The sequence below is a fragment of the Eulemur rufifrons genome, chromosome 4, assembly GCF_041146395.1.
Source record: "Eulemur rufifrons isolate Redbay chromosome 4, OSU_ERuf_1, whole genome shotgun sequence".
In the NCBI taxonomy this organism is placed as follows: domain Eukaryota; kingdom Metazoa; phylum Chordata; class Mammalia; order Primates; family Lemuridae; genus Eulemur; species Eulemur rufifrons.
This window is the reverse complement of record NC_090986.1, coordinates 20,293,182-20,309,525: the sequence shown is the minus strand read 5'-3', so window position 1 is coordinate 20,309,525 and position 16,344 is coordinate 20,293,182. Positions and strand designations below refer to the sequence as shown.

The 16,344-nt window shown below is 46.7% G+C and overlaps 1 protein-coding gene across 1 annotated transcript in view; it reads right to left on the bottom strand.

Annotated features, from left to right (window-relative positions):
• Positions 1-1,193: 1,193 nt before the first annotated feature.
• UBAC2 (UBA domain containing 2) overlaps positions 1,194-16,344 on the bottom strand; it is a 175,446-nt gene continuing 160,295 nt past the window's right edge. The window contains exon 9 of the mRNA XM_069467057.1: positions 1,194-2,387. Coding sequence (XP_069323158.1) covers positions 2,280-2,387 — 108 coding nt within the window. The 3' untranslated portion in view covers positions 1,194-2,279. The remainder of the gene's footprint in view (positions 2,388-16,344) is intronic.

Below are 16,344 nucleotides of genomic sequence, written 5' to 3'. Positions count from 1 at the left end.
TCTCCCTCAGGGGTGCTGTCAGCCTCAAAGATTTCCTGCGTCTTGACAGGCGTGGACGTTCTCGGATACCCCAAAGTCCCTCGGTGGATGGCTGCAGCCGTCAGTGTTTGCAGGAAGCAAGACTGGGCCAGCGACGGGAGCCCCAGCAAGGCAAGGAACTCCTGGCAGGAGTGAGGGCAGACTGTGTGTGAGATGGTCCAGAGGGTGGTTATGAAAGCAGAGAAGGGCCTGGCAGCTGCATGACAAGGGTGGAAAATCTCGGGCCACCAATGGGAAGGTGAGGACTTGGCAGCTGTAAGGAACCGGGAAAGAGGCTGGAAGGACTCAGAAAAAATCTGTGGGTGTCTCCTAGCTTTGCCACTATTTAGGGCCTCTGTCCTCTCCTCTCTACACCGAAGGACTGAAAAAGAGGGTCACTAAGGTTCCTGTGGGCAGGACAAAGATCTACCAAACGTAACCAGACTCAGGAGGGAATCCTGATTAGCAAACAAACAAGAACTGCTGTGGTTAATAATTTTGAATGGAGGCCTGTAATTAGTGATACTAACAACAGGGCATTTCCCCCCGCCCCCCTCCCGTGAGAACTTTACCTCTGGTTTGGTTTTACCTTGCTGGGCGTTGTCTGAAGGTGAGAAGGAAGACAGGAGGCGGTGTTATTTTTGGATACAAGTTGTTCTTTGCCTGTGTCTTTGCACAGGGGAGTACAGAGGGTGATTTCCACTTGCCTCAAGGCCCGGACAGTCATGTCTTCATGCAGCGCGCTCTCAGGCTGTCTTGCCTGTGCCTTGCTCAGTGAATGACATCTGTGCTACCGTCAACTCTTCCTTTGACCTGACCCGGGGCAACTCGGATTCAAGTAGGGGCCTGTGCTTGGGACCAGCTGGGCTCCTGGAAAGTCACATCAACTCCCATTCCTAGCAGCCCGATGGCCCTCACCAGCCTAGGAATAGGGCCTCAGGGAAGCCATAGGGCCTCAGGGAAGCCAAGGTTCCAGGTTTCTGCACGTAATGCCACTGACCTGGGGTGTTCGTGGGCGGTGCCACTTACAGGAACAAAAGTGCTTTACTCACTTCAAAAAAGCACTCAGGTCTTCTGAAGAAAGATGAGCAGTCTGGCAAAAAAATTTTTTGTGGTAAACGTACAGTCTAGAAAAAATTTTGTTCAGATTAAGTCCAATGAAAAAGACCAAAAAGTAAAACACATTAAAAACTTTATTAAGTATCACACATCTAAATTCGCATCAATTTGATACACTGCTGCTCATTTTGCAGAACATAACAGTTGCACAATTTCCTCACATCCTAACAGTCAACTTGCTTCCGATCTTTCCGTGCTCATGGTGGTCCACCTCGCCTTCCCTCTCCCCACCTGGCATCCCCGCCCTCCGCAGTCTGCTCTGCCTCCCGCCACGCGGGGTCAAGGCCCAGGGCTTGGGGGGAAGCTGCTGCCAGAGGGACTGGCTGTGAGCCCTGCAGTGGGGGCGGCACGAGCAAGGGGCTGGGCCCGCACTGTGCTCTCTAGCCAGCCGCGTCACTCCAGCTCACTGCTCTCTCTGTCCCATTTCACCCCTACAGGAGTGGCTAACTGGATATTCTGAGCAAATTAACCCCAGTTAATTTTCACGGAGAATTCCAGAACCTCAAATAAGTACTTGATTATCATTTTTTGATAGGTGTGGGGAGAAGGAACTGGGACGTGTTCCCTGGGCCGGAGCAGCCAGGAGTAGGAGTTAGCTCCCTGCTCCTCCCTCGGCCCCTGGAAGTGTGGACGCTGACCAGCCACTGGGATTTGAAAACACGTTTGAGGAAAAAAAAAAAAAAAAAGAGATTAAAAAAATCCATCAAGAATGATCTGACACGTCCTTTCCAAAATAACATTCTGCTTTCCTCCGTCTCGATGGTTACGACCAGGTGTGCAGGATGACGTGTGGCAGTGAGGAGACTGCCACAGTGGTAACTCCCCATCTGGACTGCCGCTCAACCGCCGGCAGAAATCTGCAATTTTAATCCATTCTAAACACAAAGGAATGAGTGGTGATTCTCCAAACTAGGGAAAATGCCCCATAAAAAAATAAAGATAGAAAATACATGCTAATTTAAAGGCAAACTTATTTTGATACTATAACAGTAACGATCTTGGAGTTAAGGGCAGGGGTGGACCACCCTCTCCCCACGAGCACATCAGTGCCAGAGGTGCCTGGTCCTCCAGGCTGATTTGGTGACAGGGCCATGCCCCTGTCATTCAGTAGCTGGGCTGGTCCCAGTGTTGGCCTCGGACCATCAGTGCTGCAGCAGGAAGTTGGTGGCCACGTTGAGGTCATTATTCGAAGCTCTCAGGGCTTCCAGAGCATCGCCTCTGGAAAACCCCATCTCCATGAGCCGGGCAACCTGCAAGCAGACGGAGCAGACACCTAAGGAGGCTGACGACACTGCTGCTTACCTGCCGGGCCCAGACTGTTCTTTATGTGAGTTTTGTGACAAAGGTCAAACTTATTAAAAAACAAACACCCCCCACTCCTGATTTTTCATTTCAGTGTGAAATGTGATGTTTAACAATTATCACAGGTGCAAGTTTTTCAACGCTTACTGTATGTAACCAATACGTATGCGCTATCTCATGCAATCTTTATTTTATAGACAAGGAAATAAGGCTTCTGTGGTTCAAGTGACCTGCTGGGACCAGGCCTCAAGAGCAGGTCAGCACAAGGAGCCCCGAGCTCACCGCCAGGCCACACTCCTTACAGTCAAGTCTGAGTCCTGAGGAAAACCTCAGGACAGTCATGTTTCCGCATGCACGCGCACAACTGCATTCTGCAAGTTTTATGCCGGATGGTAACAGTGCACTTTTGGCCCTTGGCATCGCACAGCCGGGACTGCCTGCCTTGGTGCTGGGACCCTCCCGACAGCTGCTGCATTTGCTGAGCGCCGCCGCAGCCCCGGCTTCCGCAGCAGTAGCAGCCAGGCGCAAGGGGGCTGAGCCTGGGGTGGCAGCCCAGGGAGGCAGGGAAAGCCACCAGGGCTAGGGAGACTCAGGCTTACATTTTTTGGACCACAAATCCCGATTCTGTGAACAGAGAGGTTTCCTGTACTTTTCTATACAGGCACTCTTCAATGGGAAGTAGGCAGTGTTACTAAAGTGTGTTCGTACCTATTTTCCCGATTAAGACTGTAACACAAAAAATATTTACGGCTCCAGACCAGCCACAGGAATCTATTTTTTCTACTTATATTAAAATGTACTGTACTTGCAATAACATAGCAGAAGATGAGACTCTTGTAAATGTTGAGATTTCGGCAACGTGTGCACTAAAGAGGCTTTTGTAGGCTGACCTGAAGACCTAGTCATGGTTTCTAATTGTTCTTTCTGACAGTACGTGGTGCTACCCGGTGGAAAGAGAAGGGGCCCAATACTGCCTCTCCTCAGGGGCCCCCGAGGGGTGTGTGGGAGTGGGGGGTGCGATGTGGGGATGGCTGGGGGCAGCCATGGGCGGGGCCTAGGTGATTAAGAAAGGCGCAGAGCGAAGTGACCATGAGGCCTGGACACTCAGACCCCTCCCCGCCCCCAAAGAGCCTTAGGGAAGAGTTGAGAGGAAACAGGGACATGCAGGGGACACTTCTCAGAAGCTGAGTTTCAACCAGTGTTTTTTAAACTGAGGACATCATCCAGCTCATTAATGGATCAAGACTAGGATTAAAAACTGGATCTAGTAAGGGTGTTCCTTCCGGAAACTTCCATTTCAGCTCTCAGTATGTGGTCGAATGCAGTGGGCTGCATGTCTCGCTGTGGCTGTGATCGGAAAGAGCCGACAGGTGCCCTCTAAAGGGCCAGGCTGCACCCTGGGTGGGGCTGCTCCCAGGGGAGCCAGAGGGAGGCGGTGGCCCAGCATGTGTGACCAACGGCACGCACAGGTGACTCACACTCAACTGCCAGGGCTGACGGACAGCATGCAGAGAACGCAGACACCTTCCAGTTTCTTTTCCCACCTAGGCAAGACCCACATTTTCCGGAACACCAGCCGCAGCTGAGCGCTCTCCCCTCACCGCCAGATGGGTGCAGGGCACGAGGGCAGCCCTGCCGTCCAGACGAACGTCACTCCTCACATGGCGCAGGATCTGCCTCTCATGAGCTGCCCCCTGGGGGGCTGCAGGGGTCCTAATTTTGAACTAGGTGAAAGCAACCCTCCCCCTTTCCTAGGTGAAGCCCTTTGAGGGTGATGGCCACTCCCCGACCTCCTCAATCCATTTGCTTCTCTGGGCCAATGGCCCGGCTCCTGCGTCACCTCTGACCTATGAGGGCACTTCGGCTCCCACCTTGGCTGTGTGGCTTCCTATGCCTGGGAAGCTCTGACCTTCGCCCTTGGCCTGTCGGACCCCAGCGCACCTGCCTTCCCCACGTCTCCCAGACCAGGAGGACCCTAGAGCAGGAGTCTTCAAGGCGCCAGTGCCCTCTGTCCTGGGCTCCTTGGGGCTGCATTTGTGGGTGGATGGCTTTACCCTGCCACTGTGCTGCAAACTCTGAGGATAAGGACCGGGCTGCTTTTGCTCATTCCTGTGTTTTAGGATCCAGCACCGAACTTCAGCCCAGTCCCTCCCTTTCCGCACTCTCCCGTGTGTGTGCCATCTCAAAACACGGTGCCCAGGACCGAGTGCAGCACCATGGGCATGGTCTGACCAGCTCGACGGGCAGGGAGGCAGTGGCACCCCAAAGATCTCAACCCTTAGCTTTGATGATCACAACAGAGCAAGATTTATCAGGTGCACATGTGTGTGGACAAGCGTGTGCCTGCTCCTGTGTAGTGCGCTGCGTCATCCTGTGTGGCCAGTTAAGCTGGGGCTGCTACAGCCCTCAGGAATTTTCTCTAAAAGTGCTCACAAGCCAGGTCTCTTAAATCCTACCTTGATTTTCTAGGTATAAGACTGTACACATCTCTGCTAAATTCCATCTGACTGGTTTCTAGACAATCAAAATGAATTATTCAATTTTAATTTTGTTGTTTACTATGTTAATCATCTCCCTCAAACTTTTATCATGCTCGAATTTGATTAACAAACCTCTGTGACTTCAGTTATTATTGATGAAAATGTCAAACAGGCCAAAGATAGAGCCCAGAACTCATGCGAGACCTCCCTCAGTGTTCAAGTGGTTAATCAACAGTTCAACCAGTTTCAAACCCGATTCATGTTATCATTATTATCCATTCTACATGTCAACAACACATCTCTTAAGGGGATGAGATGTTGTCAAACGTCTCAGTGACATCCTGTGTCAACAGGATTAGTTTGGTGTCCTTAGACCATAGCAATCTTTTGAATGTTCGCAAGTCACCTGCTTGGTAATCTGTTTGGGCTTCTGCCAGACATGAAACAGCAATTCTGCCATTCCATTCTCAGAATTCACATTTTCCCTCTCCGTAGGAGCATTCTGAAGGGAGTGTCACACCTGTGCTTTCTCGAGCTCCTGTCAGGCCGTGCAGGGAGAGGGGCTGGGGCACTGGGTTGGATATGTGTCATGAGGAAGCAAAAACCCCTCTGATGTAGGTTGAAGCAACCTTTTATTATGTTTATTCCAATCACTTCCATTTACGGAATGCTGGCATTGGGGGAGATGACTTAGGACATCAGGAGTTGGTGGCTCTACCCTCCTGTTACCACCACTATGACGCCATGGCCGATCTCAATGACTTTAAATGGACAGGAAAAGGCCACCTTTACTCTCACCTTTCTGTCACCTTTAATACTGCAAGCCCAGCTGGCTGCGTCTTTGCACCTAGCCAGTAGGAACAAACCTATCTGGGGTCCACATCTGGCAACGTGGGGTAAATCGTAACTCACAATCTGGAGCTGATGGAGAGTGACTCTAGACTAGGGGGGAGTGTCAGGCCACAGCCTGAGGTTTCCCTCCACGGGCTATGAGTTTGGTTTGGAATCCAGAAGACACGGATGATGGGCCGGCCACCAAGGCCAGCGAGACTGAGCAGCAGCTTGGACTGCATGCCCCCTGGAGAGGGACGAGTCCCTCAGGTCTAGGATGGCTGTGCTGTGTCCTAAGTCACATGAGCGATGTCCTGGTGTGGGAACGAAAGCCTTCTCTGGGTGTGAGACTTCCTTCCCAGTTCATTCTCTCTCAGTCACGAACAACCACATGTGGCCCGGTGCTGGTTTTGACAGCTGAGCCCAGCTTTTCACAGCTCTTGGCGCAAGAGTGTCTGCTGCTACAGGCTTGCAGCAGCTGGCTCTTCGTCCTCCAAGGGTCGCCTACCACGCCCTGTTAGCCAAAGCTTCAGAGTTTTATGTACTTTTGGGGGGTGAGAAGATAAGTGTGATTAGGGAATTTTCACTGCTAATTGACTTGGTATTTTTACCAGATTAAAAAAAAATTACTAAGTAGCAATGGTGTTATGATAGCACAGTTCTTCTTTTAAAAAAAGAATAATTACCCTAGGAAAGGGTGTCTGACTTTCCCCCAGCATCCAAAACAAAACACCCACGGACACACGAAACTGAATGCTTGGGCTGGGGCACGGCTGATAACCGGCCAGCGAACACGAGGAGGGATGGGACGCGGCACCCACATCCCTGCAAGTAGGCAGAGTGTCCCCTGCTGTCCTTTCTTCAGGAAGGTTCAGCAGCTCACAGTTCAGATGATAAGAACTGGAGCAAAACCCAGCAACACAGACAACAGTCGGCTGCAGCTCTCTTTGGTGGACACTAAACATCGCTGCTGTGACTTTGATATTTATCTGCCCAGAAGCCCAACTCACCCAACCCCAGTGCATTTCGCTACTGTCTCTGAGTGAAAGGCTTATTAGCACGTGAAGCATCAACTCCTGTGCTCAAGTGGCAGAAAGATAAAACCAAGGCCTGCACACACCTGTAGTCAGACAAGCAAAATACAGGTTCAACATCCCAATCCAAAAATTCAAAAGCCAAAATACTTTAAAATCTGAAACTTTCTGAGTGCTGATGTGACATCACAAGTGGAAAATTCCACACCTGACCTCTTGTGACAGGTGACAGTCAAATGCAGATGTACAACACACAGTTTCTTCAGTGTCTCCAAGGGAGAAAAGACCCTCTCAGCCCCCTTCAGTTGCAATATACTCTTTCCAGGAACACCCAGATCCCCCTGTGCAAGCCCGGCAGGGTGATAAAATGGCACTTGCGCAGGCCGCACACACCGGGTGTGCTCACGTGCTATCGTGGGGGCGGAGGTTCCCCACGATCCCCCACACAGGGCCAAGACCTACGTGCACTACTGGTTGTTTTGCTTATTCTGCTCTGTGGTGTACAGACATTGTTGAAAATGTCAAAAATGCCAGCACATCCCTCTATGGGTAACAGCGATAAGAAAAAGAGGAAGCATTTATGTTTCTCTATCGCACAGCAAGTCACGTGGCTGGAGACCCTGGGCAACAACGTAAGTGTAAAATGTCTTATCGAAGACTGTGGTGCTGGAATGACCACAATATGAGACCTGAAGAAACAGAAGGATAAAATGTTGAAGTTCTGTGCTGAAAGTGATGAACGGAAGTTAACGAAAAATAGAAAAACACTTCATAAAGTTAAAGATGAAGATCTTGCTGGGTCTGCCAGTGTCGCCGTGAACACATGACACTGAATGGCATGCCGATCATGAAACAAGCAAAGATCTATCACGATAAACTGAAAATTGAAGGGAACTGGGAATATTTGACAGGCTGGTTGAGGAAATTTAAGAAAAAAACATGGCATTACATTTTTTAAGATTTGTGGTGATGAAGCATCCGCTGATCGCAGAGCAGCAGAGTTCATTGACAAGTGTGCCAAGGTCGTCACTGATGAAAATCTGATGCCAGAACAGGCCTATGACGCTGACGAAACATCACTGTTTTGGTGTCATTGCCCCGGAAAGACACTGGCCGCAGCACCCGTGCAGGAATGAAGGACAAAATGACTGTGCTCATGCAGCAGGCATGCACAAGTGTGAGCAAAGCTCGTGTGAGCAGATTTCTTACCGGTCCTTTATTTTGCTAACAAAAGGCACGGATCACCAGGGACATCTTTTCTGATTGGTTTCACAAGCATTTGCAGCAGCGGCTTGTGCTCACCACAGGGAAGCTGGACTGGAAGACAACTGCAAGATTTTGTTACTTTTGTGACAACTGTTCTGCTCATCCTCCAGCTGAAACTCTCATCAAAAATACTGTTTATACCATGGTACTTTCCCTCAATGTGACTTCAATAATTCAACTATGTTACCAGGATATTCTTAGATCAATGAAGAGTAAAGATAAAAATGTTTACTCGAACGGCATGCTAGCAGCCGTGAACAGAGGTGTGGGTGTGGAAGGGTTTCAAAAGGTGTTAGCGTGAAGGATGCCACGTGTGCTGTTGCCAAGCTGGGAACACAGTGACTAAAGACACAGTCGTGCGCGTCTGGCACAACCCGCAGCCTGGGGCTGCGTTCAGTGGTGACGATGAACAAGGCAGTGACTTTGAAGGATTCTGTATGTCAAGTGAGAATACAGAATGCTATCTGACCTTACACAGGCCAAAAAGACACCTTCAGAGTGCAGCAGTAAATTGGAACAAGTGCACATCGGAGAAGCTCTTCAGATCAATAGGGAGGCATCAGTTGTTCATTCACTGACTGATGGCAAAAAAGCTGAAATGGCTCCGAGTCAGAGTGACTGTGATAATAGTGATGATGAAGGTGACGTTGTGAACATGGTAGGGAAGTGCCAATAGATGACTTGGTGAAAATGTGTGACAGGCTCATGGAAGGACTAGAGCAGTCAGTGTGCATTCATAATGGAACAAGAACTCAAGTTAGTTTATAAAATCTAAGAGAGGCTTCTAAGACAAAGAACACCGTTAATGAGGCAGACTCTGGAGGAATCACTTTAAAAAGCCATCCAGCAGAATGCCTCCTCATCCCTAGAGAACCCACTTCCTGGTCCCTCAACTACTTGAGATTTCTTCTCACCTACGAAAAAAAATACACTGTACAGTAAGTAGCCTCTTAATAAAAACACAGCATGGTAGGTGGGGCCTGAGCACCACCATCGTCTCTTGTTGTCTAACAGCTGAGACAGGCACCCAGGTGATGCTACTGGCTGCTTAGTGACCCTGAACACATTATTTTTTCACTGCATTAACGGTATGTCATATTTTTTACTGTTATGTACTTATGTGTGAATAAGTTTAAGAATATGATTGCTTGTTGATAACACAGGAATCACGGTGATGCCAAACAACCACAGAATGGGTGGCTGAGGTAGTGACATCTTTTCTTTCTGAGGCTTTAATGTACACAAACTTTGTTACATGTACGAAATTATTTACAATAGTGTATGAAACTACCTTCAGGCTATGTGTATAAGGTGTGTATGAAACATAAATGAATTTTGTGTTTAGACTTGGGTCCCATCCCCAAGATATCTCACTATATATATGCAAATATTTCAAAATCCAAACAAATCCACAATTCGACACACTTTTAGTCCCAAGCATTTCAGATAAGGGATACTCAGCCTGTATAGATAGAAAACCAGAGGTTCATGTTTCCTTAAAACAAAGATTTAGGGGAGGCTGGCAGACCCCTTGGTCTGACTGCAGCGCAGGCGAACCAGCCCAGCCACTGGGGGCAGAGCCCTGGAATCAGCCCCGTGTGACCTTAAGCACGGACCAAAGGTCCCTCTCAGTTTTCTCCATTTTGGGGCTAACAGGTGTGTATGAGAGAGGCCCAGAACAGAGAGCACCCACAACAGGTGCTCAATAAACATTACCTCTTATGATAATTATCATCCCACTGCAGAGCAACTGGGCCAGGGATGTGACTATCCCTCCCTCTGAACCCCTCAGGCCTCAGTTCGGAGACTTCGCAATGTGACAAAACCATCCCCAGCTTTTGTTTTCTGCATTCCCTTTAATGTGTTTCTGCTTTACCAGCTTTATATCCTTTGTTATATCCTCAAGAATGGTTAAGTCTTTATAAATACACACACAGGCTCAGCACCGGCTAGAGAAGGCTCCGTGAAAGTGGGCATGTTTAGCTATGTGTCCGGGGGGGCAAAAAGGACCAACAAGCATCTGGAGGACAAAATGGGAAAGCTGGGAAAATACAGAACTCTGCAAAAGAGCACACTCCGACAGGTGCCTTTTCTGATTTAAGCAGAGCTAACGGCAGAGCGTGTCTTGATAGTGCTGGGTTGCCTGGGTTTGCAGTAGTTTGGAAAATTTAAGAAATGCCCCTTAGGAACTTCCTAAAAAGTCTTTCAACATTCCCTCTCCATTTCAGAGCACAGTAAGTTATCTTCCTCCTTCTGCTTGGGCATCACAGGAAGTTTTCGCCTAAAAATCCTCACCACAAAACATCATATTAAAGTGTAGTTTGGTTCCTAGCCCCCAAATCTAAATGATCCTTTCCTCTAACTTCATTTAGAAACCAGCTGTAGTTGGGTTAATCTCCAAACAGGGTGCTACACGTTCCCGTCTTCCACATCTACTTATTCACAGACACTGAAGTTCCCCAAATGCAACATCCAAGGCCTGTTTTCTGTAACTGAAAATTCGACTTCCCAGAGGTAAGGATCAGAGATAACGCGATTTAAAGTCTACCAAGAAGCAGCTGGTGCTGCAGCAACAGTAAATTCTAGCTCTGCCTCCTCTCTGGGATGAAAACCCACTCTGGACATGTTGAGGGTGCCCTACCGGAGCAACGCGTGACGCTGTCAGCTGCTTTGCGTGAGTGGCCCCTGAGCCACAGGCGTCAGTGGCCCTCACAGGCCCTGGGGTGACACAGCCCCACGGCTGGCTGACCAGACAGGGGAAGAAGGCAGGAAGGAACCACAAGAGCACTGTCACCATCACCACAAGAGCACTGTCACCGTCACCTGACAATGTTCCACAAGAGAGCAAAGTGGAATATATTTTTCCTATAACATGCTTTTCAAAGACAGACTGCACTGAATGAGGAAAAAACCCTCCAGAGATGGAGAAGGATCTATACCAGTTTTCTTTTCCTTTAAAATTTTTTTTTATTTTTACACATCTTCTGTGATTGGGATATGCGTCCCTAATAGCTCATGGTAATTCTTAAGAAAACGAATGGAATCCCACTTTGGCATTCCACTGGCAGTTCAACGCCTCTTTGACACCAGCAAAATGGGGCGTTCGTCCCAATAAGATCTCTAACAACTCCCCTCGGTGGAATACACCTCTGCCTGGCTTGTTTAAATACAACTGCGGTTTTCTTTAACTTCCCTTTAGCTAAGGGTGTCAAAAACAAATGGTTTTTTGGGTTCTTACTTCCCAAATTCTGATGATTGCAGAGAGCAATGCCCGCCTGAAGGTGGCCCCCACCCAATGCCGATCTCAAGCCGCGTGCGGGGTGGCACGCACACCCCGCTGGAGAAGCCAGGCGTGTCGCCCCTGTGCTCGCGTCACAACCAGCACCTGTCACTTGTTGACCCCAGCTGCTCCTCCCTCACACTGCAAGCTCCCTGTGGGGCAGTACAGTTTCTCCGTCCCTGTCATCTGACATCTCTCTTCCTTCTGTGAACTGCTGAATCCCCTTCTCACACCTATTGGCCGAATGACGGTTCCTGGCTATTTTATGTCCCTGTCTGGGCTCTGGGCTGCCTGTGGCTCCGCATCTTTGCACTCTTCCTGCATGGTCAGGGCCTGGTTCATAGCAGGTCCTCTATGAGGTCTGGATGAGCTCCTTTGCATACATCCTTTAGGGTACCCAGAAGAATGAGGCACCCACAAAAGTTGGTTGATTATTTCATTGCCACCCAATGTTTCATTGTAACAAATCTAACTTTGGTAGCTTATTAGAAAACTCATTTCTAATCTAGTAGAGTTAGCAATGGAAAAGATGTGACGTAGTACCACTCTCTCTTTTTTTAAATTTCAGAATATTATGGGGGTACAAACGCTTTGGTTCTGTAAATTGCTTCTGTACCATTTGAGTCAAAGTTGTAGGTGTGCCCATCCCCAGATAGTGTGCACTGTACATGTTAGGTGTGAATTTACCCAGCCCCTCCCCCCACACCTGCTTGATTTCTGATGAATGTTATTTACACTATGCGCACATAAGTATTGATCGATTAGTTCCAATTTAATGTGAGTGTGGTGTTTGTTTTTCCACTCCTATGATACCTCACTTAGAAGAATAATCTCCAGTTCCATCCAGAATAATACAAGAGGTACTAGATCACCATTGTTTTTTATGGCCGAGTAGCACTCCATAGTGTTTGTGTGTGTGTGTGTGTGTATATATACATATATATCACATTTTATTAATCTATGCATGTATTGACGGGCAGTTGGGTTGTTTCCACATCTTTGCAATTGTGAATTGTGCTGCTATAAACATTGGAGTACAGGTGTCTTTTTTATAGAATGTCTTTTTTTCTTTTGGGTAAATACCCAGTAGTGGGATTGCTGGATCAAATGGTAACTTTTAGTCCTCTGAGGTAGCTCCACACTACTTTCCATAGAAGTTGTACTAGTTTGCAGTCCCACCAGCAGTGTATGAGTGTTCCTATCTCTCCACATCCACACCAACATTTGTTGTTTTGGGACTTTTTGATGTAAGCCATTCTCACTGGAGTTAAGTGATATCTCATTGTGGTTTTGATTTGCATTTCTCTGATGATTAGAGATATTGAGCATTTTTTCGTATGCTTGTTGGCCATGAGTCTATCTTCTTTTGAAAAGTTTCTGTTTATGTCTTTTGCCCACTTTTTAATGGGGTTGACTTTTTATTGCTGATTTGCTTGAGTTCTTTATAGATTCTAGTTAACAGCCCTTTATTGGAGGTACAGCATGCAAATATTTTTTCCCATTCTGTAAGTTGTCTATTCGCTCTAATGATTGTTTCCTTGGCTGTGCATTTTTAAGTAAAAACAATAGTTCTAAAAGGGAAGTTCACTGACCACACCTTCATCTTCAGCCCTTTTCTAACTGGTGCTGGAGTACCTGTGTATGTCAGGCTCTGTGAGGGCTGGGGAAAAAGCCAGGCCTGGTCTCAGCCCTCAGGGAGCTCACCAGCTACAGGGAAACCTGACCTCACGTGGGGCACTAAACCAATACACAGCGCACTGCAATGACAACGTTTCATTTTTTTTTTTTTCCCTGAACACATTCTGTACAGACAATGACAACATTTCAAAGCAGAAGTACAAGGTGTGCCTTGAAACAAATATTAGCGAGGGACTGCTTTGAGAAGGTGTATATTTTGGAGTTTATGTGGCATTTTTGGAGATGGTGGTAAGGAGGCCTGAGATGAGAAGAGAGGAAAGAGCCTCATTAAGATTTGGATTCTCTAATACTAAATACATTTTGCTATTTATCAGTTAAGATTGGAAGTATCTTGTGGGCTTAAAGCCATTCTCTCTATACTTGGGCTACCTGAAATCTCTGAGGATGTAAACAGAATCCACATGATGTCTGTCATGTGTTAAACAAAAATTATGGGAGCCACTGTTTTAGGCTGAGCTTCTGCACTAGGCCCCAGCAGACCAGACCAAACCAAAATGGAGTCACTTGTGCTAAATGCCACAGAATCCAACTGAACCTTTAAGGAAGCAGACAGCTCTTCGAACAAGCAGCCAACAGGAGAGTAGTCTACCTCAGTCAGCATAAGTAATCTCCTCTGCTTCAACCTTTAAAAAAAGCAACCTGAAGTACCTCGATGTTAACCAATCAGTTATGTTTCTATTGCTGTTTCCTTGTTCCCACCTTACAAACCCCACTGTTCTGTTACTGCTCGGTAGGAGCTCTCATTCCATTTTGTAGAATGGAGGCTGCCCTGATTCATACATTGTGAATAAAAATCAATTAGATCTATCACTAAATTTGCTGTAACTGTGGCTGTTGACATTTGTTATAAAAGTGTTATTAATGTGCTAAGCAGTAATGTCTCTTGTCTGGGCCAGTCTTCTAAGCACCCAGCTGCACCATGTTTCCTGGGCAGGGATGGGGGAAATCACATCTGTGCTTAACGATTCTTATTCCCCTCTTCCTCCATGTCTAGCTGTCCTCCAGGGAAACCTGGTGACGTCATTTCCCGTATAAGATCCTTCATGGTTCCGCAGTGCCTAGAGCATAACAGAGGAAGTCCACCCAGCTTACGTCAGGCCTGTCTGGCCTCCTTCCCACTCAGGTTCTAGAATACCCAGGCAGTGCTGCTGGCCTGCCAGTCTCCTCCACTCTAGCTCACCTGCCTGTGGCTTCCCACCTCCCATGTCCTTGTCCCCAGGCCCCTTCTCTGCAACGTCATCCCGCTGACAGCCCTTTCTCAGCTTCAGCAGCACCTAAACACCTCAACAGGGCTGCTCCCCTGCCTGTCTCCCCGCCCGAGGCTTGAGACTCCTTGCGGGCAGGACACTCTGCCTCATCTAGCTCAGTATTTCCAGAACCTAGTGATGTCTGGCCCTGTACAGAGCAGGCAGCTGGTAGTTGTTGGCTGACTAAAAGGAAGGAAAGACATGAATGGCAGAGAGGAAGAGGAAATTTGTTCATCTTCCTTTTGTTAAGTTCCTAGCTTTGGTTTAGTTTTATTTAACTTCCTTGTCTGATGTCACCTGAATGGTCTTTTTCTAAGCTTGAGGGGGGTTCAAAAGAGACAAATTTCATTAAATTTTTTTCTCCTGTGGTTTAAAAAAAATCTGAAGCAAACACGACAAAAATTTCATTTGTTAATTCTGAGTATGGGTGTAGTATAAAAATACCTCATTAAAAAAAGGAAAGAGAGAAACAGGTAATTTTTATAATAGTAGATATTTGAGCACATTTGATTACTAAAAAGGATTTACTGAGTGAACCTTGGTTTTGGCATGTTCTTCTTTGTCATTGACAGATAAACAGTTTTTATTCCTTTTCTTCCTCATCTTCCTCTTCCACCTTTTTCTGGGCAACTCTGGCAGGGCCCTTTGTCCCTTGAGACTTAGTCAGCGATACTTGCTCGTCCTTCTCTGGCAGCTTTGTTGCCTTGCTGTCTGTGGTATGACTGCTTCTCATTGTCACTTGTCACCCCACAGCTCACCTGGCTTGTCTGCTATATCTCCAACAGTGATGCTAGGGTCTGTGGATTTCTGAACACCAGGGTAGAATTCTGAACAGACCTGAAAGAATCTGAATGGTGGTCTTTGGGGGACATTAGGGTCCTTCTTGCCTCCCTGAGCTGGTCCATCATCCTTTATTTCCCCACCAGAACAACTCCATCACTTCATCAAATTTAGACTTCTCTTTCCCAGATACTGTCTTCTACCTCTCGGAGCACTTCTTGGAAAGTCCTGCAAAATTGACAGTGACCTCTGGGTTTTTCTTCTTATGTTCCTCCCCACACGTCTGCACAAAGAAGGCACAAGCAGACATTTTGCCTTTTGGTTTCCGGGGTTTCCTTCAGCCACCTATTGTGGGTTCGATAGTCCAGGCAGTGCTCTCTGGCTTTGTGCGAGCTGCCTCCACCACAACCTCCTTTTTGGCATGTTCTTAAAAGGGGCTGGCTAAGAAGGCATCTCCAAGCAGTGATGAACTGGCAAAGGTGCTGTAGGTCTACTCACCAAACAATAGGAATGGATTTTGAAGAACTAAAACTCTAGAATCTTAATGACAGAAAAAGTAGAAAAGGTGGCAAAAGATTTCTATTGCTGTATTTTAAATTGTTGGATTTATTAAAGGATGCACACTCTTAGAATATTTTGTTTTCAAAGTACATGGTACGCATTTCCCATCTACTAGGTGTCCTTGAAGAATTATCACTAAAATTTCTAATGTGTTTGTTTACAGCAGAAAAAAAATCATTTCTATTTTTCTTGATTTAGAAAATTACTAAGCTTCTGAATGCATTAAAATTATACGACTCTGGTATTTAAATGAAGGAAATATAAACATATTTAATTGAAAAATTAAGCCTAAAAAGGTTTTGTTAATTTAAGCTATTTTAACATGTTATTAACAAGTAATATTTTAGATAGTGGCTGCTGGCATCAACAAACTAACCAAGAGATCACACATTAACACATAAATGTCTAAACTTTCTGTAAACATCTTGAGGGCAAGAACGATACTTTTTTTATCTTTTACAATCTCTATAGCACCTACCACAAGAAATACCAAGAACCTGCAGAATAAATAATGCCAGTGGGAACCTTGTGTCTTTAATGCAATGATGTCTATAACAGCCATTTTTGGGATAAGCAAGGAACACAAAAAATAAGATTTGGAAAATCAACGAGTAAGAAAGTATATGCTAAAAACAACCTCTCACATGTTTACAACTTCTCATAACACAGAACAAGGAAGAATTAAATGCTGTTTTAAACTGACACCAATAACATGTTAACCTCACTGT